The 23,334-nt window shown below is 59.9% G+C and overlaps 1 protein-coding gene across 3 annotated transcripts in view; it reads left to right on the top strand.

Annotated features, from left to right (window-relative positions):
* Positions 1–2,797: 2,797 nt before the first annotated feature.
* Positions 2,798–23,334, top strand: part of ADGRL1 (adhesion G protein-coupled receptor L1) — a 42,295-nt gene continuing 21,758 nt past the window's right edge. For all 3 annotated transcript variants that reach the window (XM_059389211.1, XM_059389210.1, XM_059389209.1), the window contains exons 1-3: positions 2,798–3,329; positions 18,330–18,494; positions 21,759–21,972. In XM_059389211.1, coding sequence (XP_059245194.1) covers positions 18,425–18,494; positions 21,759–21,972 — 284 coding nt within the window. In that variant the 5' untranslated portion in view covers positions 2,798–3,329; positions 18,330–18,424. The remainder of the gene's footprint in view (positions 3,330–18,329; positions 18,495–21,758; positions 21,973–23,334) is intronic.

Genomic DNA, 23,334 nt, shown 5'->3' with positions numbered 1-23,334 from the left:
GGGGAGGCGGCTCGGAGCCAGAGGGCTCTGGAGATGTCCAGCTTTCTCTGAGCTACACGTTTTTTTCCCCTTCCGATCCTGCTGGGTTTATAGAATACACCCCCCCCCCCCCGCGCTCCCCGCAAACCAAAACCTTCCATGGGTCCTGTCAGGGATATATCTCAAAGTGGGAAACTGAGGTGTGGACAGTTAAGACACTCTCCCCCATCCCCACACCCAACACACCAGCAGTGAAGGAACCGCAGGTAGATGGACACCTTTCCGCATCCACCAACCTCTGCTTCCTTCACATTTGTTCTCTTAGATCCAGTTGTTGGGCTGCACCACCCAAATTCAAGGCTTGAGCTCTACAGCTGTAGAGTCCTGGGCATGAAAGGGAACCAAAGGTGGTCCACCCACCCTCTCCCCACTGGGAAGTTTTGGGGCCTGATTTGCCCCCAGGTTCTGGGCTATGAAAATCCCTCCCTAGTCCTGAAATGAAGGCTCTCCATAAAAGGGGGTAGAGGGCAGTTGGTTGCCATGGAGGTTGCCCCTGGTCACCCAGCAGGCCTGGAAGTCTGGTGTCTCTAATTTTCCCCTATGTTCAGCCACCAGGATATGCTTCTTGGACGGGATTCTTAAAAGCCAGGTCAATTTGCTTGCGGATGTTCAATTTAGGCTTTCTTAGATACTCAGCATTCCCATTCAAGTCTTCCCCAAGTTTTGTGTATTCACCACCCCAAACCCTCCCACTGCTACTTCCACCCTATTCATTACCTGTTCTGCAGAGCCAAGCTTGGGTGGCAATGCGTTCTCTTTCCTGGAGACAGAAACAGGGGTTTACCCTCCTCCCCTTCCTCAGCCTTTTCCCTTCCTCTATAATCTAGTTCCAGATTTGTCTGCCCTACTTCTCCATCACACCTCACTATGCATATGCCTACTCTGGACCCATCAAGATTCAGCCAGGACTTTAGACTTTGCTTGCCCTGGCTGCTTTACTATTTAGGCCCCAGCTTGGATGGACTCCCTTCCCTGAGGATCCAAGCCAGGGATTTGCTCCTCCTCATCCAACAGTCTTAGAGTTGCGCCCATCTTTCATAAAACTGAGCCTGCAACCAGGCTTCCAGGTCCCATCTCCCTAGATCCTAACCGGATCTTACCTCAAAGGACCCTCCAGCTGTCTTCACCCTTCCAGTTTCCCCCCAGCCCCCACCTGGCACTGAGTTATCTATTCAGCTGAAGTGCTTATTTTTGGCCTGGGGCCCGGTTTTATAGCCCCCACTGCGGGTCTTGGCAGTGACAGTCTGGTTCTGGGGATCAAGCCAGGTTGGACACACTTCGCCACCCTGGAGAGGGGGTGCAGGGCTCCCTCTGCAGCTTCAGCCTGAAACCTGCCCCTCACATCACTCAGCCAGATGCCTAGGAACCCTCTGGTTCCTTGCCCTACTTCTTCGAGTCTACCAGCTGCAGTGTAGTTGCTGGGCTGTGAAATTCCGTACCAGGTTTTAGATCCTGCCAAGAACCTAAAATTCAATTTTTTTTTCCTTACTGCCCTCCCCCGCCCCCCCCCCCCGTCCGTCTCCCCTCCCAAAGCGAGACTTTTGAGGCGTTTATAGATACAACCTCCATCTAGCACTGCCCTCCCCGCTCCTGCTGCCCCGTCAGCTCCAAGCCCATGTCCAGTTGCCCAGGACCTTCTCCCGGGGTCTTGTCCTGTCCCGCGGATTCCAGTCCAGGCTTTGCGTCCCTCCCCCGTCTTTTATTGTAGGTCTGGTCTCCCAGGGTAGCAGCCTCCTCAACGCATTCCCTTCGCATCGCCCCTGGATCCTGAAGCTGTTCTTACCGGCCTGCATCGTAGCAGCCAGCGCTCCGGATCCCTTCGTGCTGGAGTCCAGCCCTCCTTTTGCCCCTCCCCCCTTACACGTCTCTGCCAGAAAGATTGGGGCAGCCCGTGCCGCCTCAGCCACTAAGCAGCCCCCTCCTGAAGCCCCCTGCGAGCCCAGGTCTGCGAATTCTAGGCCAGGTCTTGCTTACTCCCACTGCATTAGGCATGACGCATTACTCCGTCTCCCGAGGATGAGTCCGGCCCCAAATTTGCGTGCCCCGGGTGCATTTGGCCCTGTCGCAGCTACCCGCCGCCCCCCCTCCCATCTTTGTCTAATCCAATCCGGGTTTTGCATACCCCTTCCAGAGCTCCTCCATTTCTCCCTTCGCCCGGATTGGCGCCTTTCCTTTACTTAACTGCTGGCGAAATCCTCTCCGGGTCTTCCTTGCGCCCGTCTCCCTTCCCCCACTCCCAGTTCCGACGCAGCGACCCAGCACGTCGCCTTCCCTCTCTTGGCTTTTCCAGAGGGGTTGGAGGAAGCTGAGGGAAGAAAAATCCAGTCCGGGTTTTTGGGTCGGCCCCCGGTGCGCTCCGGTTGGTTGCGGCGGCCGATCTTCGGCGGCGGCTCCGGGCCGGGTTTTGCGCGTGCCCGCCGCCCCCCTCCCGGAGCGGGTGCGTCGGGGAGAGGGGCGAGCAGGCGGCTTGTCATTGCTGGTGCCCGGCGCCGGCTCGGTCCGCGCGTCCTGCGGTGCCCACGGGCCCGGCCCGGCGCCCCCCCCCCTCCGGCCGCCCCGGGGGCGCGACGCCGCCGCTCCCGCCTCCAGCCGCGCCCCCCCCAGCTCCGCGCCGCCCGCCCCCAACCCGAGCCCCCCGCGGCCACTGCGGGGAGCCCGAGCCGTCGGCGCGGGAGCTGTTGGCGCTGCGGCGCCTCCGCCCCGCCGTCTGCCGAGGAGGCCCCGGCGGATGGGGCCGCGCGGGCCCCGGAGCGGCGCCGCCGGGCGGCGGGGGGCTGCAGGGGCGCCCCGGCTGGCCCGTTAACCCCTTGGCCGCCGCCGCCGCCGTCGGAGGGGGCTGGGAAGTCGCCTGGGCGCACACGTGCCGCCTCCGTCGGGGCCGCGGAGCTGCGGGGGAGATGCGGGCCGCTGTCGGCGCCGCCTCGGGGGGCTCCGCCTCGCCCCAGCCCCCTGAGCTCTGACGCCGCCCCCGCCCCGCCGCCTCCGCCGCCTCCCTCCCTGGGAGGGGCGCGGACCCGTTCGCCCCCAACCCCGAGCCTCCGCTGCCGCGAGGGGGCCGCCTCTGGAGCTGTGTAATCCGCTTTTTTATTAATTTTTTTTTTTAAATTTTTTGGCTAGTGGCGGCGGTGCTGGGCTGGGGGAAGGAGGGGACACGGAGGCCGCCCTCGCCCCGCCACCCCTCACCCTTTTCCCCCCCGCCCCGGTTCCGGGAGATGTGCCGGGCGGGGGGCCGGGGTTCGCGGAGCCGCAGGAGACACGCGCAGGGCCGACCCCAGAGCGGCGCTGGACAGGTGAGTGTCTGCGGGCCCAGGATGAGGGGGACGCAGCAGCACCTGGGCCAGGTGTGCGGGCCGAGGCGGCTGGGGGGGAAGGACGGGAGCCGAGGCCTGTCCGGGCCTCGAAGGGGGAGGGGATATTGGAGCCGCGGACTCCCCGCACCCGAGCTGGAGGGGAGTCAGGGGCGGCCTGCACTTCATACCCACCCGCTTGGGGGTCAAGAGGGACGGCCCCCACGGAGCGCCGGGGACGCGGGGGTGTGGATGGACGGCCGCGGGGTGCCGGCGGGGGGAGGGGACCGTGAGTGTGCCCGCGCGTGGCTGCGTGTGCCCGCGCGCGCGCCAGCCTTTGTGGGGAAGCGGCGCGGCGGTGCCTGCGTGTCCCCGGTGCGTGTGCGCGCGGGTGCTTGGCGCCCTGTTTGTGTAGGTGTCTGGGTGTGAGCGGAGAGGGTGCGTGTGCGCGCCGCGCGCGGGCCCCGGCCCCCGGAGGAGATGTGTCGGGGGCTGGCACCGCAGGATGCTGGGCCGGGGATTGTTTTTCTCCCGGAGGCAGAGACGCGGTGGATGGGGAGGGGTCTGTTTGGGTGTCCGGCCGGCCAGCTGCAGCCCGGGGGCCAGCGCTGTCAGGAGGTGTGCGGCGGCATCTTCTCTCTTTCTCCGTGGTACCTGGTTAAGCATGGGTAGCTGTTGGGTTTGATCCACCCGGATCCGGGCTTTGAGGGGGACAGCCCTTCCTCTCCCCCAGGTGTTCATTGGGTAGAGCTATGGGGTTTCGGCTGTCATCCTCGCCTCTGAGGGTCCCGGGACAGAAGTCCGGACCAGGAGAAGGTGGAGAGTGCTGTGGGTGCTCCAGGCTCGGCCAGAAAATGCCCCCGCAGGCATTGGCCCAGTGCACCCCTGGCACCCATGTGAAGACAGCACCCTGCTTGCACAGCCCCTCACGCACAGCCCAGTCCCTGCCCGTCCAGGCTAGGTCAGCACCCAGCCCAATCCTTGTCCAGCACCTCAACCTTCGTTCCTGGGCCATGACCACCGCCCCCCTCCATCCTCCCTGGCCTTGGCAGCGACGGGGGTGTCCCGCCGTCCCAGTCTTGAGGCAGGGCCCCCTTTCTTCTTGGCTTCTACAGGACCCAGAGTCTGGGTTTGTCTGCCCACATCCAAACATGTGGTGTGCCTGGGGGAGCAGGGGGAGGGGTTCAAAATGGCTGCCAAGATGGCTGGTCGCCTCTCCGCCTTTCTCTGTCTGTTTTTCTTTCTCTCTCTCCCTTTTCTGCTTGCTCTGGTCCCTTAGCTGCTACAGGAGTCACCACAGAGAAGGGTTTGGACAGTGTGGGGACAGGTGTGGGGGACATTAAGGGTGATGTCTGCTCTAGGCCTGTTGACCTCGATGCTTCTTGCTTCTTGGAGAGAGGCTGTTGGTCTCTGCTCTTCTTGCCAGCACCCCAGGGGCCGGCAAGAGCTTGTAACCTGACCCTAGACTCAACCTCTTCAGCCCAGCTAACAGCTTGGGGGCTCCCTGCCCTCCAACTGGCTCTTCTAGGCCCTGACACCCTGAATTGATCATTTGGGGTGTTCGGGTGGCCCATGGAGGATCCCATCTCTCATCCTCTCTGTCTGCCCCATGGCCAGGGGCTCAGGACTCCGGGTGGGCCTGGGTCAGGCCCCAGCTGTGGGGGCAGGTGACTTCTCCTTCCTCCCCTCTCCCCACCCACTAATGCCAAATTTATTACTTAAAAGTAGGATGAAAACAGGGAGAATAAGAGAAGGAATACAACCTTCATTATCATATCGAGAAAATTATCCGTGATTTTCCTAACTAGCAATTTGCCTGCCATGCTGTTCAGAACTGACTTGCCCATTAATTACAGAGATGAAAAATCATCTGGAAAACGGAAAAGGGAACTAATTCGATCCCTGGCTGGCGGCAGTGGCACCCATGCACTGAGCCACATACGTGTGCGCTCACATGTGAGTGCCAGCCCTGCTGCTGGTATGGCCACCTTCCTCCTCTCCCCAGTGACCTCCTACAGGGCCTTAGCCTGCCCCATGCTTGTTGCTTCTGCCCTCTAATACCCCACTAGGCCATCCCTCTGCAGGGCACCCATCCCAGCCTCCACTCCTGGGGAGCTGCTAATGCCTGATCTTGGACTCTGAGGCTCCCCAGGGTTAGGGAGTGGGGAGCTGGGGAGCAAGCCTACCTGGGCCCTGGTGCCTGTAGGGAGGAGGTGGAAGGGAGACTCATGAAGTCCTGTTTCTATTCCCAGTGTGCTCTGGGGAGTCCCTTCTCCTGGGGGGCCTAGGAGAACCCTCCAGATATGTGGGGGAGGGGTTGGTGGGCTCCCTGGCTGGTCTGGACTCCGGACGCCTGGTACCTCCACTTGTGAGAGCCACCTGCATCTGGAGTTTGCAGCTTCCCTATGGTCCCTCCCCAAACCCCCAGCTGGTGGGTGAGCATGAGGTGCTTCAGCCCCAGCATGGGCATCTGGTGGGGGGTTGCTGATCCCAGGAGGTTGTGCTTGCTCTGCTAGAGTGGGTACCCCTGATGGGAAAGAGGAGAAGTGAGATCCCTGCAGTGCATCCCACCCCCCCCCCGCCCTCTCCTGCCCTGGCCTGGCGTGGGGAGGTAGAGCTCCAGGTCTCTGCTCCCCGCTACCTCTCCAGCCATCTGTGTGGCCAAGGACAAGTCTCTGGTTTCTGTGTGGGCTCCTCTCGAGGATCCAATTTCCAGACGCCAGACACTTCCCCTCTTCCAGACCCCTCTTTGGGAGGCGGGAGGGGTTCCCTGAGTCTGGAACCAGACCTGGCTGCAGTTACCCTGGAGGAGGTGCCTGGGCTGGGTCTTGGCCACCCCCGAGAAAGGGGAAAGCAGGGTCCCAGGATGGGAGGCTGCTGCTGAACAGAGCCATGGTGGGGGGGGGGTGTCTCCCAACCCCTGGAAGCTAGCCCTCTGTCAGATGTCTGTGTGTGCTCTGTGTGTGATTGGGATGGGGACCTGGTGAAGCCTGTATGTGACCCCGTGTCATCGGGCTAGCCCCATGTTGGTAGGGGTCTCTTCAGAGCTGGTGCCATGAGTTTGGTGGAGAACCGTGTGGGTCTGCAGCTCTGCACGGGAGCGGGGTCTGCATCTTAGGTGCACCTGTAGCCGTGCACCCAGGGGTGCATACATGGGGCTTCTCGGACCAAGGCCCGTGCACCTCTTCATGTAGTCTGTGAGCACATGCCTTCTCTACAGGTGCTGTGCTTAACAGTGCTGTAGGGACAGTGCCTTGGTCCTGTCCTCTTGGAACTCATAGTCTGGCCACACATAGCAATTTCAGTCAAGAGGCTTGTGTCACAGGAGCCAGGGAGAAAGCTTATGTCTCCTTTCTGGAGTGGCCAGGGTCCCAATTGCGGGTGGGAGGGCAGCCTCAGAGTTGGAAGGTAGCAGCCCGCCTGTCCAGGCGCCAGCGCAGACCAGGCCATGGGGCGTCTTGGGGTTTGGTCCTGTGTGATCCTCCCCATCACTTCATCCCCTTCACTCCCGCTTTCCTTGTGGCTTCATCAACATTCTAAGCACGATTCTACCCCAGGGCCTTTGTACTGCCTGTTCTTCCATCTGGGACTCTCACCCAGACATCTGTAAGGCTTTTGCTCCTTCACCCAATTCAGATGTCACCCTGCCCCCCAGTAACCTTTAACCCATGCAGCCCCCCACTTACCTCCTGACTTTTCCTAGCATGGTTGGCTTTTCTCACACTGTAGTTTCTTGATTTATTGTGGCTGCTTATTTATCATTTGTCTCCCCAGCCAGAGTGCTCAGGGAGTTTGTTACTCCGTTTGCTTTTGGATCCAAGATGCCTAGACTCATACCTGGCCCACAGTAGGTGTTCAAGCAGTCTTCACTGAGTGTGTGGGAGGGGGTCTATCGAAGGACTGGAGACTCCCAGGTGAGTCCTCTGGTTGTGCATGGCAAGGACTCCCTGTCCACCCTGCCCCTCTGGGGGGACTGAGAGCTGCCACTGGGCGTCTGATCAGGCCAGCTCTGCACCTGTCTGCTGTGCCCACCTGTGAGTACTCTCTCTGAGGTGGCCTCGTGGGTGTCCTGTGGGTGCAGGTACCTGTATGGCCCACCTGTCCCGGAGCTGTGTGTGAGCTGCTGTGTGTGCATAGCAGTGTGTGCGCTGTGGGGTTTAGAGCCTGGGGTGGGACACTGGAGGCACCCTCTGCTCATGCAGGGGATGGGAAACCCAGGGTCAAGGCCTGAGCAGCCCCTCCTCCTGGGGCACTGTCTCAGCCTCGCTTGTGGGGCAAGACCCTCATGCTTCAGTCTGCGTGGGCCCTGGCGAAGCAGTGGAGCTGAAGCTCTCTGCTTTCCTACCTCGAACTCCAAAACTGGGGGAAGATAAAAATTTCAGTAAATAGACACTGAGACTAAAAATAGCCCTGCCCCCCAAAGTTAAGAATAGCCAGGGCCCCTCCCTCAGACACTCAAAATGCCCTGGAAGTCGGGAGGGGGCAAGCCAGGAAGCCGAGCGGGTGCCTGTGTCCGGCCGCCGGAGAGGAGGTGTGGGCAGCCCGGGGCCGAGGGCCGGCTCTCTGGGCTGGGCTCTCGCAGACATGGCAGTCTGGTATCGGGCCGGCTGTTCTTTGTGATGACTGTCCCGGGCATCCTGGGACTTCGGGCAGCGTTCGTGGTCTGTGCCCTCTAAATACTAGTAGCATCCCTCGTGCCCACCCCCCCGGCTGAGACACCTAAATGAGTCCAAAACATTGGCAAACAGACTGGGGTAGAGAACAAAATGGTCCCTCGCTGAGGAAGACCGCCACTCAGGACAGGGGTCGGCAGACTTTCTCTGTGAAGAGCCGGATGGTCACTCCCGGAGTTGGGAAGCTGGCCTAGCTGCCCTCATGCATATTCCCCCTCTGCCTCTTCACAACCTTCCCGAAGTGGCAAGAGCTCTCTTAGGCTCCTGGCTGTGCAAAAACAGTCAGTCACTGGGCCCCAGGTGGACGCTTTTGCCCCAGAGCGCCCCCCAGGTGCCCTTGTGGTGGAAGTTGGGGCACCTCTGGGTGCACCCTCCTCAGCAGAAGAGCAGCCCTGTTGGGCCACGCTTGTGCACTTAGGGACATGGCAAGTCTGGTACAGTCTGTCCCTGTCACCTCCCTGCCCTCACTACTTCCCACTCCCCCATACTCACTCCCCCAGTCACCCTGGGGGTGACTCAGCCCCAGGACCACTGCATGGGCTGTGCCTGCTGACAGGAACTCTTTTCTCTTCCTTGACCGCCTGTATGGCTCCTTCCTTACCTTTGTGGGGCTTTGCTGAAGTGTCTGGTCATTCTAGATCACCCTATTTTAAATTGTACACACACACACCAGAGCCCCTGTTCCTCCACAAAACTAGTACATCATAGAATTGGCTTTTTTAGTGCCGTTTGTGTCGGACTCATCCGCGGATGTCTGTCCAGCTCCTAGGTCAGTGTCTAGTACCATGGTGCTCTAGAAAGGATATGTGGGGTCACCATCTATTACTTCCAAGCCTTGTAGCCACCCCGGGGGAGAGACAGTTCAGAGGAAGAACACAGCGCAAAGTGGGCAGAGTTGGGATTTGAACGTAGGACCCTGGGACTCTTCCCTCTTGCCCTGCTGGACATCACCTCCACCTCCCTCTGGTCTCTGTATCCGCCACCCTGCCCCTTCACTGCCAGCATCTGGAGGCCCGGAGACTCCTGCCACCTCCCACACTCTGCCTTGGGCCATGGCTCCTACCACTTCTTTCAGCTGTGCTCTGTCATGCTCGAAGTGCAAGGCTCGCGGATGGGCAGTGAACAATACGCAGTGCAAATGCACCATAGGCCTCCATAGTGCCAGCTCCCTGTGGTGAGGAGCTTAGTGGAGGCACTTGGCCAGGCTGTAAGTCAGGGGGGCTTCCTGGGGGAGGGGGCCTCCCAGCTGCAGCCTGGAGGGGAAAGGAAGGATAAAGTGGAGTGGGGAGAGAGTGTGTGAGGAGAGGCCTGCCTTAGTTCAGAAAGAAAGTGGTGGCTCAAAGGGGAAAAGGTAAGAGGTTTTATGGGCCGCCATGTAGAAAGGAGGCTGGAGGCTGGTCATGGGGACAGAAGGATTGAGTTTGTGCCATGAGGTGTGTCCATGGGGCTGGGAAAGCCTATGGAGGAGTCAAGGCCCACCAGACAGGATGGGAATATTCAGCATGAGTTTTCTGGCTCCTGAGGGGAGAACCCCAGAGGGAAGAAGGGGGGCCAAGAAGCCAGTGGGAAGAGGAGGCCTCTGGGAGCTGTCAAAGTGAAGGCTCTGGAAAGGGCCTTGAGACATTAGAGATGGGCTGGTGTGGGGGTTCTGAGGACAGGAGAGTTGACATGGTTTGCTGGGTGATTGGTAGGAGGGTGAAGAAAGGAAGCATGGGCTACATGGCAGGATTCTGGCTTTGATGGCTGAATGGACAGGAAGAAAAAAGGGGTGAGGGTGGGGTTCACCCACTGCTCTCAGCAGCCCCCCACCTCCTCCCAGTCTAATCTCCTTTGGCAGCAGAAAGAGTCTTTGACCTGATTTAGGCTACGCCCCTCCTCTGCTCAGAAGAGCCCCTCCTTGGCTCCCACCTCACTTGGAGAAAAAGCCTGTGTCCTACCCTCGACTCACAAGGCCCTGCTAGCTCTGTCCTTTAATCGCCCCTTGCCCTCACCTCTTCCCCCCACTCACCCCCTTGCTCACTGGGCTACAGCCGTGCTCCAGCAGATCCTACCTCGGGGCCTTTGCACGTGCTGTTCCTGCTGCCCGGGAGGTTTTCCCCGCCAGGTACCTAGATGGCTCACCGCCTTGACACTTCTGTTAAAATGTTTCCCTCTGGGAGAGGTGTTCCCTGAGTACCCTATTTACATTTGTACCCACAGATAGGCCCCCACAACCCCCCTCCCCTTCAGGCGTATTTTCTTCTAAAACGCTTGTGACCCAGTGGGAACTATGTAACTATGCACTGAATAGATGACCTGTTCTCTGGGTCTGTTTTGTCTCTGTTCATTAAACAAATTAATAAGTGCTTGTTCTTGCCCAGGACTGGACACGCAAGAGAGAGCCATACTGACCTGTGATGGAACTTACCCTGAGAGGTCCCCAGCTGGTGGGAAAGATAGACGTTCAACAGCACAGCCCAAAGCCAGTTAGGAGGGCAAATGTGGAGGCTCAGTGTGTCATGAGTGTGGGCATAGGAGAGACCAGCCAACACAGGCAGTCCTGGGGGCAGAACCTTTTGAAGGAGGAGAGGGGGCAGAGACAGGCATCCTGGCACTGTGTTTATGGGAGAGGGAGAAGTGTGTTGGGTTGGGGGCACCTTAGGAAGCTAGTGTAGAGACGGGATTGACCAGGTGGCCAGAGACCAGAGCCTGAGATGCCATGCTAGGGCATCTGAGACAATAGGGAGCCATGGAGGGTGGTAGGCGGGAAGGGACAGGGTTGGGTTTTCATTTTACAAAGATCACTTGCGCTGGATGGAGAGCACATGGGGTGGGAGAGGCAGATGGATGGGGGAGACCAGGGAGGAGGCCTCAGCAGAAAGCGGCTGCTTCGAATGGCTCCCACCCCACTGTGGTCCAGTGCCACTGGGCAGCCGGAGTGACCTTTTAAAGCGGACAAATCAGACAAGCCCCACCCTGTGGCACTGACATGTGGTGGGAGGAAGATAGCAGATAGTAAAATCATGGCTGGCATGCCAGTAATGGGTGCCATGCAGAAAAAAAGCCAGGATAGGATGGAGGAGTGCTAGGAGCAGCAGGGCCTCCCTGAGCAGGTGGTGCCTTGGGGAGACAAGGGAGAAGCGGTGTGGGGATCTGGGGAGGAGGGAACCACCTGTGCAAAGGCCCTGAGATGGGACCATCAGGTGCCTGATGGTTTCCTCTAGGAACCGGGGCTGAGTGAGTGAGCAAGGAGGAGAGTGGGAGGAGCTGAGGGCAGGAATGGGCCCCAGGAGGACATGGGCTTTTGCTCTGAGTGAGGTGGGAGTCTCAGAAGGTTCCCAGCAGAGGAGGGCTGTGCCCTGATCCGGATGCTCACTGGCGCCCTCTGGCTGCTCTGGGACGATCAGGCTGTGGGCAGCAAGGGCTGGAGACCTGAGGGAGCGCTGGGTCTGACCAGGGGGCAGGTGATGGTGCTGGACCAGGGAGGGAGTGGGAGGTGAGCAGATTCGGCAGGAGGGGCTGCAGGAGCTGCCGTGGTTTGATATGAGGGTGAGAAGGAGAGAGGGGTCCAGAGGGGGCACTTGGGAGGACTGGGCTGCCCGCTGCAGGAGGTGGGGCTGGAGTGGAAGGTCTGGGGAGGACTCTGTGGTCTCTGAGCCCGCAGGGCCCTTCGCAGAGGAGGGCTGCGCACAGGGCACTGCCCAGGCTCTCCTTCCACCTCTGTGAGGTTTGTATGTTCGTCCCTGAGGCGAGGCGGCGAAACAGACTTGAGAACGGCCAAGAGCTAAGCCCGAGGCCACAAAGCAGATTCAGACCTGGGAGGCCCTTTCCCCAGGACCTGCTGCATCTTTTTTTTTTTTAAACTTTCTTTTAAGATTTTATTTATTTATTTGACAGAGACAGAGGGAGAGAGAGCACACAAGCAGGGGAGTGGCAGGCAGAGGGAGAGGGAGAAGCAGGCTCCCTGCTGAGCAGAGAACTCGACTTGGGGCTCCATCCCAGGACCCTGGGATCGTGACCTGAGCTGAAAGCAGTCACTTAACCTACTGAGCTACCCAGGTGCCCTGGCCAGCTGCTTCCTTACTCTGCCATTTCCTGAGGGCTTCCTGGAGGAGGCAGGCTTGTGGCACTGGTCTCTCAGGCTGCTAGTTTTGGGGCCAGAAGCAGGAGACTTGTGTGGTGGGGCTCCGCTGTGAGGGGCCCAGAGCCCCCTCTGCTGGTGCCCGCCCCCCCAGGCATTCAGACTCCCACCCACTCGAGCAGAGAGTTGCCATGGCAACTGCACTCTAGGGCAGACTGGAGGCGCCCTCTCTCCTCCAGCAGCTGGTTCTCCTCCTGTCACCTACCCTGGCCCCATTTAAGGGCACCTGAGGACAGAGCCTGGGCCATGTTACCCGCCCCCAGGGCCCGTGCTACATGCCCCCTTAACTTGACACTGACATGGGGCTCAGGAGCAAACAGAGGCGGGTGTGGGTGGGGCTGGTGGACTGTCCACATGACCTGGGGGTTGGACATGCCTGGGCTCTAGTCCCCCTCCATGGGGAGGCAGTAAGCCCGATTTTCCAGGCATTCAGTTAGGGTCACCCAAGTCTACTGAGGCTTGAGGTGGGAACAGACGCAGGTGCGGGTTCATCTGGCCCTGTGGGGGCAGTGGCGCTGGGTGTGCCCAGCTCCGGCGCTGCTGTCACACACACAGCGGTGGGGTTGGCTGGAGGAGGGGACTCTCCCGGCCACCAGGGGCTCCCCAGCCCAACCTGCGGGGCCAGGCTGCCTGGGTTCAAAGTCCCCTCATCACTTTGATGCCCCTGGGTCCTCATATTCCTCCTCTGTTAGATGTAGGTGTGTGCCTCTCCCCCATCCCTGTGCCCCCTCCCCCAGCCCCACGTACCAAGTTCCTCTGGGTTAAATGAACTATGTGTTTGCAGTGCTTGTCAGGTGTCAGGTGTCAGCCACTGCCCCTGGCGCCACGGGAGCTTCCAGGACTAGAGCTCCAGCAGGCCTCCCAGTGCCATAGTCTGTGTGAGGCTCCCAAGGTTTGCAGCTCCGCCCTGTCCCCATCTCTGCCTCCCGGCCCACCGTTTGTCCTGAACCCCCATGTGAGTTTGCTAGGGCTGCTGTGAGAAAGTACCCCAGACTGGACGGCTTTAATAACAGAAACTCACTGTCCTAGTTCCGGAGGCCAGAATTCCAAGGTCAGAGTGTGGGTGGGGCTGGTTCCTTCTGGAGGCTCTGGAGGGGTCTGCCCCATGCCTGTCGCGTAGCTTCTGGGGGTTCGCTGGCAATCCTTAGCTTGTGGCTGCATTGCCCGACCTCTGCCTCCATCCTCTGTAGCGCCTTCCCTGTGTGTTGTCTGTGTCTAAATATCTCCTTTTTATAAAGACACCACTCATACTGGACTAGGGGTCACCTTAATGGCCTCATTTTAACTTGATTACCTTTTTAAAGACCAAATAAGGTCCCATTCTGAGGTGCTGGAGAATAGGACTCCGACATATCTTTGGGGGGAGGGGCAGTTCAATCCATAACACCTCTCCCGAGGCCTCGGGAATGGGCAGGCTCAGGCCTCCCAGGGTATGACTGCCATTTGCCCACATCAGACCTTGCCCCCCCCACTTAGGTGCCCACTTAGGTGGGCACCAGGGGGCAGGCCTGGAGGAGAGAGGAGGGGACAGAGGTCCTGCCTGGCTCCTCGTACTCCAGCCCCAAGATGGGGCCAGGTTCTGGGGCACCTGGGGCTTTCTGCGGGGAGCTGGTCTGGGGACGGGCCTTCAGGGAGCAGGGGGTAGCCCGAGGGGAGCACTCTCTGTACCCCTGAAGTGATGGCGCCTGGGCTGTGTGGGTCAGACTTGGCCCGGAGGTCACAAACACCTGTCTCCAGCTGCTCCCAGCACTGTCACCTTACGTTCATTCAGTAAAGATTTGTCTGAAGATGCCTATGTATCTGGGTGCCCAGAGATGGGCTTGGGATCGTCCATTTTTCTGGGGGCCTGGGGGTGCAAAGGAAATCCCAAGGGGGCAAGTCGAGTCACAAGGCAGTGACGTGATCAGTGGTGATGGTAGTGACAGCTGCTGCGGGGGACACTTTGCCGTCACTACATGTCAGCCACAGCCCTGCGTGTCACATGAGTGAGTTCATCTTGTCATGCAGCTGCCCTGTGCGGTACCCCCATTTTACCAAGAGGAGGTTCCGGGATCGGTGGGGAGCTGGACAGGCAGGCACTGACCACAGCGGAGGCTGAAACAGTCTGGGGGCAGCGCCCCCCGCATCTCTGAGGAGGGCACATCTGAGCTGAGATCTAAGGGCCACAGAGACAGGGACATAGGCTGGGATTCTGCGTGGCCTCACAGACGGGGGAGCTGGAGCCATGGCAGGGCCGTAGATGGGACGGAGTGTCAAGAGGTCTTTAAAAGCACGCGCCCCTCCCCCCAGGAAACAGCTCAGGGTCCTCAAACAATGAATGGCTGAACAAGATGCCAGCAATCCTCGTGGGGGAATATTACTTGGCCCTGAAGAGGGATGGTGTGCTGCCGCCCTAGGTGATGGTGTGGATGGGCCTTGAGTGAAGGAAGCCAGCCGTGGAGGGGTAAGCACTGGCAGACTCCATGCAGATGAGGTCCCTAGGGAGACCGGTTGTTGCCAGGGGTGGGGGCACGGGAACAGGAGGGGGCTGCTCCTGAGGCCAGAGTCCTGTCTGGGGCGATAACAGAGTTTTGGAAATAGACCGTCATTGGGGTGGCCCAGCACAGAGAAGGCAGTTAATGCCACTGGATAATACACATAAGAACGGTTAAAATGACACATTTTATGTTATGTATCTATTATACCATAATTTTTTAAATGCCTCTCTGGCTGCCAGTGGGGAGCCCAGAGCACAGGAGCAAGAAGGGCGGGGTGCTGCTGGGGGGAGGTCAGGGCTGTCGAGACGGCAGCTGCTGGGGACAGACAGACACGGGCGTGACCCGGAGGTGCAGACCCAGGACTTACTCCTAAACTGGACGTCGGAGAGAGGGAGAGAGGAGCCACGAACTTTAACTCCTGGGGCTGCAGCCCAAGGACCTGGGGGGATGCTGGGTGGGGACTTTGTTTTAGTCTGGTCAGGCCGAAGGTAATTTGGAGACCTGAGGGAGGTGTAGACGGTAGACAGTGAGGAGAGAAGCGGGGCTGGCCCTGCAGTGTGGCAGTCATCACAGGATAGACGATGTCTACAGCCAGGAGGCCAGTTAGACCGCTGGGAAGGAGTGGGGGTGGCGAAGAGGTCTGGGGACTCCACCTGAGGTTGCAGTGTCCTGGGTCCGGGCGCAGCCCGGAGGAGGGAGAAGAGCCACTGCCCTCAGATTCATGCTGCCTGGGCCCTGACTCGTACCACGCTGCAGACAGCGCCCTCGGATGGGTTCCAGGCTGGCCTGTCACTTGTGCAGACTGCTGTCCTTACCAGAACCCTGCTGGTTTGAGGCACAGAGGGAACTGAGGTTGGGCAGCAGGGGAAGGACCAGCTCAAGTTCACACCACTTGTGAATGGCAGAATTGGATCCAGACCCCTGTGGCTTGGCTGCCCCCAGAGCCTGGCATCCGGCAGCCTTGCCAGCATTAACCAGCCGCTAACTAGTTGGAGAGCCCTGGGGAGAGCCGGGGAGGGGGGTTGTGTCTGTTCGTGGAGGGTCAGCACCCCTCCTGAGCCTGACTGTGGGTGGGAGCTGAGGTGGGGAAGGGGCAATGAGGAAGCCCCAGCCCCCCACAACATAGGACTGTGAAATAATATAAAAGGAGCCGGAGTCCAGAGTGCCGCAGGCCATGCCTGGTCCGGGTTGTGGGGTGAGGCAGGAGGAGGGGGTGCTTCCTGAAGGCTGGGGGTGGGAGGGCGCAGGCATGCTGGCCACACTGTCCCTTGCCATACAGCAAGCGGAGTCTGAGGCCTGGGAGGGGGTGTCCTGCGCGGGAGCGTGCTCCTCCCACTTCTGTGTCTTGAGAACCTGTCCAAGTCCCTGCCCTCCAGGAGCTTATGGTCTAGTAGGGAAGGTTGACCCCAGACCTGCTGATATCCTAAAGGTAACTTCAGGTGTGGCTGAAAGCTGTAAATCAGGATGGTAGGTGGGAACAGCAGGGACGCTTGGGGAGGTCGGGGTAGGTTGCTCTGTTGGCGTGGCCTTGGAGTTGAGTGCTGACCTGTGGGAAGCCATAGCAGGTGTACGAGGATCCTGGGAGAACATTCCAGCCAGAGAGAGCAGCCCAGGAAAGCCAGGGGTCGGGGGGCGGCGAGGAGAGGGGGAGGAAGCTAGAGCCTCCTAGGAACTGGAGGAGGCTGGCCGGTTACAGAGCAGGGTGGTGTCAGGTCACCGGTGGCCTTGCGGCCCTGGTAAGGAATGCAGACCCCAGGGGAGCGCCGAGGGGAAGGTTAACACTCGGATCTGCGTCATTCAGTGACCCCCCCCCCAAGCTGAGTGGAGGGCAGGCGTGGAGGGAGGGAGGCCGAGACAAGCATGGTGTGGCAGGGTGGTGGTTCGGTCCTAGATGGGGGCATGGGGGCCACAAGTGGGCAGGTTGGCAAGGTGCTCTGGAGGCAAAGCCATCAGGACTTGCTGGTGGAGCTTACGAAGGGGAGAGGTGAGGAAGGGTGAGGAATCGGGATGGATTACAAGGTTTGGGGTCTGAGATTCAACGAATACATTGCTGTGTGCCAGGCCTATTCTAGAAGCTGAGGCTAGCTGTGAGCAAAGCAGTCCCATGATTCCTGTCTGTCAGGGTCCGTCCCATGCAAAAAACAAATAGTTACTTTTTTAAAAATATTTTATTTATTTGAGAGAGAGCGTGATGGACAGAGAGAGGTAGCGAAGGCATGCGCAGGGGGGAGGGAGAGGGAGAAGCCAACTCCGTGCTGAGCTGGGAGCCCATCGGGGGCTTGATCCCAGACGCTGGGATCATGACCTGAACTGAGTGAGCCACCCAGGTGCCCCTGAATAGTTATATTTCAGCAAAGGTGTAAAGGAGCCCAGGGGCATCAGCTTTATGGGTGACTGTTGGGCAGAAGATACATATGGAGAAACTGGCAAGTGCAAAGGCCTTGGGGCAGGGGTCGGTGTGGTCAAGGAATAGCAGGAGGCAGTAGTGGCCTGAGCAGAAACGGGATCAGGGAGCTGATGGTGCTGGTGGAGGGGCTTTCATCTGGTAGGGAAAAACAGTGCCTGGGACTCTGCTGAGAGATTCCAAACAGAAAATAAGAGCTGTGGGAGGTATTTATTGGTCGATGGCATTAAAACCGTGGGACAAACTGGGGTGGCAGCTAGAGAAGACAGAGCCACGTGGTTGTTCACACGCTGGAGGGCTGGTTAAAACATGGGTGCTGGCCCTCCCCAGAGAATGTTTGTAGAAGTTCATGGCCGGGCTGGTGCCACTGGGCCAGGGCCACCATGAGAACCACGGTGCAGATAAAGCTGAGGGCAGAGATCTGGGTTTGCAACTCTGAGCACATCCAGGGGAGACCAGAAGGGAGAAGGGAGGAGCGGCCAAGAATGGAGGAAATGGGTCAGAACGGAGCCCTGTGCCCGCGGAGCGGCAGGGCCCAGGGACAGGCAGATGTGTGGGAGGACTGCAGGGGAGGGCACACAACGCCAGCCCCCACTCCGGCCCCCTTGGGGACCGCACACCCCTCCCTTACCCGCGCCTGCCTGTCTCCAGCTTACCTCGAGAGTCCCCCAAAGGGGAAAGAGGGGACTCAGTTGTCCCTGGTCCCTGATCTGTGGCGCCAGCCAGCTGGATTCTAATTAGCTACCAGAGCTGGAGAGACAGGAAGCAAGGGCTGGGGGCGGGCGTCGGGGAGGTTGCCATTCAAGGCCAGGATGCCTGGGCACCCCCGCCCCAGCACTAGTGCTGGGTGAGGAAGCCAGGTCAGGGAGACAAGTGGGCAGGGTTGGGATTTGGGGATGGAGAAGAAGCTTCCAGAAGGCCTTTATCTCCCATGCTAGAGGGTCTGAGGCCTGCCTGGGTGCGGGTGGGCCCTTCACAGCCATGATATCCTGGTGAGCTGGCCCTGCTCTGGGGGAGGGGATTTCGGGGTGGGGGGATGCTGTGAGACCACAGGAGGAGCTTCCAGGAGGTCCTCTTCGGTCCAACGCGCCCAGTGGGTGGGTCTGTCTGCCGTCCAGGGGTGGGAGTTAGTGTAAGACAGAGGGCCTGGAGGGGTGCAGCTTCAGTCCCCACAGCTGGCTTGGGGGAGGTACCTTGAGTGGCCTCTGTCAGGGACCATGGGGTGGCAGCCCTCAGCCGCCAGCAGGAGGAGAGGGGACCGGCCCCAACACCCCTCCTCCTGGGCCTGCTGGGAGCCTGCCCCGCCTTACTCTCCCTGTTCTCCCCCAGGCTGGTGGGCCAGGCCGTGGTGCCCACCTGCTGATGTGGGGCAAGGCCCCCGGCACAGGACACTGAGCACCCCGAACACGCCCCCGGCTGCCGCCATGGCCCGTCTGGCCGCAGTGCTCTGGAGCCTCTGCATCACCGGCGTCCTTGTCACTTCGGCCACCCAAGGTAGGTGCCGCTGGGGCTGGGCGGGAGCCTTGCGCAAACGGCAGCTGGGAGGCCAGAGAGAATGCTGAAACGCCTCCCATCCGCTTGGGGAAGAGCCACGGTCCCCAGCTCGCCCCGGACCGCAGCGGAACCGAGCCGGAAGAAAACTTGGTCATCGCACTTCCCAGCACCACTGAGGGGTCCCTGGGTTGGCCCCTTACCCCCAACACCTGGGGCAGCAGGCCCCCTCCTGCCAGGGGTCCTGGAGCCTGGGATGCAGGGCTGTGGCCTCCTGGGACCAGGACTTGCCTTCCCGGTGAGCCGAGACTCCTCTGTCTTATGTGCGTGTCTCTCTCTGTGATTACATCTCTGAGGCTCTCACTGGGAAGAAGGCTTAATTAAAGCATGCCCGCCGACGTTTATTTAAAAACAACTAATTACCCGGCTCGGCCCTATGCCGGCCCCAGGATCCTGCACATGCAACAATTAGTGCCCCCAGCTTGCCCGCCCACCGCCACCAATTACTCAATTACGGTCCCCGTGGCAGGTCCAGGCAGGGGCCAGGGCAGGGCAAAAGGAGAGGCGGGAAGAAGGGGCCTGCTGGCCTTGCCCCTAACCTTGGGCATGTCCCCAGCCGGCACCCCCCAGCTCTGTCTCAAGAGCACACTGTTGGTGGACTCTGCTCTCCAGTGTCCCTTCATGTAGCCCGATGCTCCCAAAAGCCACGAAGGCAGAGGGGGCATTGTTCAGCCAGGCACCAGGCCCTTGGCACTACTCTGGCCATCTTGGCACCCTCTGCTCTCCCAGTGCCCACGTTATCTGCACATCCAGGTCCTGCCCCACCGCCCTAGCTGGGCCGGGAGGGGCCACTTCCACCCCCAGACCCATCTGAGCCAACCCTCCACCCCCAGCCTCCCTCCCAGGCCCGGGAAGGACTAAAATTAGCTGTGGAAGCAGATGGTGCTAGAGGAACACATGTAATACTTTCCCCCTAGTGAGACTCAACTCACCCCAGAAAACCCCGGGGACCTGGCTGGCATCCCCCTGGGGCCCCCTACCTGATAGTGGAGGGAGCAGATCTCCGAAAGGGGTCTGCTTGGCACTGCTGCCCAGGGCAGCGCTCCTTCTCTGTACCCACGAGCCACAGTGCACGCCTCAGAGCCTGTAAGTCCCCCTGCATGTCCCCACTCCCCCCTGCACCCTGCGAGGCCTGGCTGGGAACCAGTGCCTGGAAAGGTGGCTGATCTGGTGGGTGTGGCCCCTGCGGAGCCCACTCTGTCCTGTAGAGACCGGCTGCCTCAATAAGTATTTTTTTAAAGATGTTATTTATTTATTTGAGAAAGAGAACACGAGTGGGAGGGGAGAGAATCTCAAGCAGACTCCCCGTTGAACGTGGAGCCCAATGCGGGACTCGACTCCAGGACCCTGAGATCATGACCAGAGCCCAAGGCAGACACTTAGCTGCCCGAGCCACCCAGGCGGCCCTTGATGATCTTAAGGATAGTCGTACTTCGCGCCTGCCACCTCATTGCCTCCTTTGGGCCTTTGTCCAAGTGTAACTGGTCAGGGGCACTCACACCTGCTGCAGCCACCCCAGTGCTGAGGAGGGAGCAGCAGCTCCGAAGGGAGGGACAGGGGCCGCAGAGGCGGTTGGTTTAAACCCCGCCCTCTGGGGCCTGAGCCGGGGCTGTTGGTCCTCACAGGGCATGGGATGGGGACGGACGTGGAACTGTGCAGCCGCCCTGGGCTTGTTCTTCCATTGTCACGCTAACCCTCGCCACGCAGGGCACCATGCTCAGTGCTTTCTTCGGGAACATTCTGTAGCACACGGACTCCTCGAGGCCTAGCCCTGGGCTGTCAGTGCTGATCTCACAGACTGGGAACAGAGGCTGAGGAGGCTGTCCAAATTGAGTGCGCGTCAGAATCGTGGGGGCGGGCACATAGGTCCGTCCGAGGGGCCTGGTTTCTCCCTGGAAATGCTGACTCAGCAAGCCTGGGGCAGGGAGCCAGGAGCTGCATTCCCAACCAGCCGCTGTGTGCCGTTGGTCCCGCTGGCACACTCCCCCCCCCCCCCCACCAACCCCCAGCCACACTGAGACGCTCTGGCCCCTCTGATGTGCCTGGCCAAGGAGCGGCAAGGCCAGGTGCCGTGGGTTCTTTCAGAATAGGAGAGCCTTTCCTCCCAAGCCATCTCTCCCGCTTGCACGGGGTGACATGAAGTTAGAGAGGCACCCAAGACCACCCTCGCTTCTGACACCAGTTGTAAGTTCGGGAGTCCTTTAGACCACCCTCGGATTGGATGATTCCCTAGAAGCACTCCCAGAATTCCTCAACACTGTTATACTCGGGTGAACAGTTATAGATAAAATCAGCTGAGGGACGAGGTGCATGGGCCAGGGTCCAGGAGGGTCCCCTGCCCTGACTTCCCGCGGGTCCCTGCCCGTGGAGCTGTGGGCAGTGCCTCCTCACTTACGATGCTGCGTGATATGTGCAGTGTACTGCCAACCTGGGACGTGCTCCTGGGCCCCGGGGTCCAGAGTCTTCACTGGGGCTCACTCATGTAGACCTGGGTGACCACCCACAGGACCAGCCTCAGTCCCCAGCCCTTCCGGGGGTCAACTGATACCCAAAAGCTCCTACTCAGGTTGTCAGTGTGCTCCTTTGCTAGGGCCACTGTAACAAAGGACCGCAGGCTGGGTGACTTGGACAACAGAATTGAATGCCCTACAGTTCTAGGGGCTGGGAGTTCAAGATCAAGTCATCAGCAGGGTTGGCTCCCTCTGAGGGCCGAGAGGGAAGTTGCTGTTCCAGGCTGGCAGCTGCCCCTCTTTCTCCACACCATCTTCCTTTGTGTGTGTCTCTGTGTCCAAATTTCCCCTTCTTATAAGGACACTGGTCATATTGGATTAGGCCCTACCTTAACGGCCTCATTTTAACTTGATCACCCGTTTCAAATTTGGTCCCACTCTGAGGTATGAGGGATTGGAACTTTAGCATATGAATTTGAGGTGGGGAGGACACAGTTCAACCCATCACAGGTGTGTAGACCATCTGGCCTGGCCCAAGGCCCCCAGGCAGACAGATGCTCGGCAGGCAGGACACCCCCAGTGCTCAGAGGCACCTCCGAGCCAAGGGCAAAGACCTTACCGCACAGGTGGGCACACCGAGAAGCCCATCTTATAGATGAAAGACCTGAGGTCCGTGCAGCCTGCGTCCTGGATAGAGCCAAGCTGGGGGGGGGGGGGGGGGGGCGCATTTCCTTAGTGGGGTCTTCCCTCCCCATAGGCCTGAGCCGGGCCGGGCTCCCATTTGGACTGATGCGCCGGGAGCTGGCGTGCGAAGGCTACCCCATCGAGCTGCGGTGCCCAGGCAGCGACGTCATCATGGTGGAGAACGCCAACTACGGGCGCACAGATGACAAGATCTGCGACGCGGACCCTTTCCAGATGGAGAATGTGCAGTGCTACCTGCCCGATGCCTTCAAGATCATGTCACAGAGGTGAGGGGCCCCAGCCCACCGGGCTCCTGGGGATCCTGGATAAATGCCTGTCCTCCACATGCCCCCTGGCCCGGGCACCCTGTTCCCCCTCCCTCTTCCTTCTATGAGTCCAGCCCGTTTCCTGAGCACCTGCTAGGTGCCAGGTCCCGTGCAAACAGCCAGGGAGACCCAGCCCCCTTTCCCCGGCAGCCTGCACCCACTAGGTACCTCCAGAAGCTCGTTCCAGGATTCGTGGGGGAGGAAGTGGAGGTCTCGGCAGTGTAGAAGCAATAGCGTGACAGGGTGGAGGTGTCATGGGAGCCGAGGGAGAGCCCAGAGGTCATGCAGGCTGCCCAGAGGAAGTGACAGTCTCAACACACACAATTGCACGTGAGCATCGGAGACAAAGTGAGCACCTGTGTGTGAGGCTGTGTGTGAGTGTGGGGGGAATGCCAGGCAGAGGCATCTCACGTGCAAAGCTGCAGAAGGCTTCCTCACACCCACTGCCGGCGCCGCGGAGCTGGTCGGCTCTTCCTTCACCATACACGCCCCCCCCCCCCCCCCCGATTTAACCGCCCCTTCTGCCGTGGGCTTCCCCTGGGGTCGCCGTACTACCTTCTGCCCCGTCTTGCCCGCCACGGGCTGTTCTCACCACAGCAGCCAGGGGGTGCTTGTGGACACCTGAGCGGGGACACCCCCCTTACTCAGAGCAGAAGCCTTTCCCCTGAGGCCCACAAGGCCCTTCCCTGGGCCCTGTGCTCTGCTCCCGGTGCTCCCTGTCTCCATGCTCCCCCTCACTCGCTTGGCTCCAGCCACCCTGCCAGCTCCTTAGGCGCATCTCCCCTATGGGCCTCCTCTGGGTCTTTGCATCGGCTGTTCCTCCTGCCTGGAATGCTGTTCCTGACACCTGCAGGGCTCGTCCCTTTCCTTCCCCATGGATTTTCTTACCTGACTGTCCTCTCAGTGAGGCCTGTCTCTGAAATCACAGCCCCCGCCCCCCCCCCCCAACTTCCTGGCCCCTTCCCTGCTTTATCTTCTAGCCCTGACACCAACCTTAGTTCTGGGGAATATTTTGCATCTTTTTTTTTTTTTTATGATTTTATTTATTTATTTGACAGAGAGAGATCACAAGTAGGCAGAGAGGCAGGCAGAGAGAGAGAGGAGGAAGCAGGCTCTCTGCTGAGCAGAGAGCCTGATGCGGGACTCGATCCCAGGACCCTGAGATCATGACCTGAGCCGAAGGCAGTGGCTTAACCCACTGAGCCACCCAGGCGCCCCAATATTTTGCATCTTTATCATGTTTGTCTTTCCTCACTGGGCTGTCAGCCCCATGGGGACAGTGTGCTGTGTCTGTCACTGCTGTGTCCCCAGCCAGATACATAG

The sequence above is a fragment of the Mustela nigripes genome, chromosome 2, assembly GCF_022355385.1.
Source record: "Mustela nigripes isolate SB6536 chromosome 2, MUSNIG.SB6536, whole genome shotgun sequence".
NCBI lineage: Eukaryota > Metazoa > Chordata > Mammalia > Carnivora > Mustelidae > Mustela > Mustela nigripes.
This window is presented reverse-complemented; position numbering and strand designations above follow the sequence as displayed.